The sequence below is a fragment of the Henckelia pumila genome, chromosome 1 (assembly GCF_033568475.1).
Source record: "Henckelia pumila isolate YLH828 chromosome 1, ASM3356847v2, whole genome shotgun sequence".
Classification (NCBI taxonomy): domain Eukaryota; kingdom Viridiplantae; phylum Streptophyta; class Magnoliopsida; order Lamiales; family Gesneriaceae; genus Henckelia; species Henckelia pumila.
Window position 1 is genome coordinate 178967348 of NC_133120.1, and position 2408 is coordinate 178969755.

General features: G+C 36.4%; 1 protein-coding gene across 1 annotated transcript; it reads left to right on the top strand.

Moving 5' to 3' along the window:
- The first annotated feature begins 310 nt into the window (after positions 1-310).
- LOC140874529 (uncharacterized) lies at positions 311-948 on the top strand. The gene is made up of 2 exons (XM_073277827.1): positions 311-644; positions 806-948. Exons 1-2 carry the CDS (start codon positions 311-313, stop codon positions 946-948), a joined length of 477 nt encoding a protein of 158 aa, XP_073133928.1.
- Positions 949-2408: the final 1460 nt, after the last annotated feature.

Sequence of the window (2408 nt, forward strand, 5' to 3'; positions counted from 1 at the left end):
TGAGGCGTCATATTATTGGGCTCATATATAATCATGAGGCGAATTACATGAAGGTTACATTGGATGTAATTGGAAACTACCTTTGGGAATTGAGATCGACTGATATTATTCAGGGATCAAAATTAGCCAGTTGGACTTCATGTTCTCAATGAGGAAATACGATTTCCCATTTTCATTAAAGGGTGTGAAAATGTCAAAACTGTGGGAGGGTAATTCATAAAATAAAAGACCATATTTTATGTCTTATTAAATTGATTAAAATAATCAGTAACATTTTATATGTTTCTAATTTCAGTAAAATATTTCGAATATGGCTCATCGCAATCCAGTATCTGTTATCCTCGATACCAACAAACTTACTGGACCAAATTACTCTGATTGGCTAATAAACATAAAAATCATACTCGCGTCGGAAAAGTTAACATATTTACTAACAAAATCACCTCCAAAAGAGGCAGCTAAGGGCATCAGCCCTGATGAGCTGAAGAAGCTTGAGACGTGGTGGGACCATGATCTTAAAGCCAAGTGCTATATGTTGGCTTCAATCTCAAATGAACTACAAAGGCGATTTGAGAATGCTGTTAATGCTGCTATCATTCACTTACACCTAAAGATTTGTATGGTGCACAAACAAGAGATGAAAGGTTCACAACCGTAAAGGCACTCATGACTACATGTATGCGAGAAGGGACTTCGGTTCATGAGCATGGTGTCCGCATGATTGGGTACATTGAGCGGTTGGTAAGCCTAGACATGGTACTTTCCCATGAGCTTTTAGTTTACGTCCTGCTATTATCTTTACCAGATTCATTTTATGGTTTTGTGGTAAACTTCAACATGAATAAGATTGAGGCCACCCTTGAAGAGTTGGTCAACATGCTTACTTCATTTGAATCAACCATGAAAAAGAGAAAACAGTTCTCCTATTTGGCTCTTCGTCTCGTGTAAATAAATGACCTAAAGGAAAGGGCAAGAAACGTTCTGCCCCAACCCAAAAAAACAAACCCTACAAGAAGTGTCTGTTGAACGCTCTCAAATCCGACAAGAAATACAATGTATGCTATCACTGCAAACAGGCAGGGCATTGGATGCAAAACTGTAGGGATTACCTAGCTCATAAACGTTCTGAAAAAGTTATATTCTACATTGAAGTAAACGTTTCAATTAATTCTTTTTCTTGGGTATTAGATACCGGATGTGGTTCTCATCTATGCAATGATTTTCAGGTGATGACAAGAAGCAAGAGGCTCCGAGAAAGTGAGACTTTCTTGAGATTGGGAAATGGAGCAAGAGTTGTTGCAAAAGCCATTGGAGATTTTTATTTATTGTTGAATAATAATTTCAAGTTGTATTTGAAAGATGTTTTATTTGTCCTTGATCTTGTAAAGAACATCATTTCCATTCCTATGCTAGATAGAGATGGATTCACTTGTATTTTTGCAAAGGGGTTTTGTAAAATATACAAGAATGAATGTTTGGTTGCAAATGAGAAATTGGAAAACGATCTATACAACTTAGAAACTAAAGAAATCTCATTGAACAATATTCAAACAACAAAAAGAAAGGTTGATAGTCTCAACCCCGCACACTTATGGCATGCTAGACTTGGACATATATCCCAAAGAAGGATGAGTAGACTAGTGGGAACCGGCATGTTTGACATGACCGATATAAGCTCTTTACAAAACTGTGAATCTTGTCTTAAAGGAAAAAGGACCAAGTTACCATTTGATGGTAAAGTCAAACGTGCACATGACCTATTGAATTTGATCCATATGGATGTGTGTGGTCCACTTAGTATTGGTACTAAGTATGGACATGCATACTTCATTACCTTTACCGATGATTATTCAAGGTACGGGTATGTGTTCTTGATGAAACACAAATTTGAATCATTTGAAAAGTTCAATGAATTCAGAAATGAATTCGAGAAGCAACTTGGTAAAAATATTAAAACTCTTTGATCTGATCGAGGTGGAGAATATTTAAGTACCGAGTTTCAAGACTATTTAAAAGAGAATGGAATTCTCTCTCAGTTAACTTCTCCTGGCACACCACAATTAAATGGTGTTGCAGAACGTCGAAATAGGACATTGATGGATATGATCCGATCAATGATGAGTTTCACTGAGTTACCTTCTTCGTTTTGGGGCTACGCGCTTGAAACAGCAGTGCAGTTGTTGAACAATGTTCATAATAAAACAGTGGACAAAACACCATATGAGATATGGAAAGGAAAGGTTCCTAAATATTCATACCTGAAGGTTTGGGGGTGTCCTGCTTATGTAAATCAGGAAGTGAAAAATAAATTGGATAGTCGAACCATTTTATGCTACTTCATAGGGTATCCAAAGAATTCTATTGGATACTATTTCTATTATCTTAAGGAAACAAAGGTATTTGTTTCT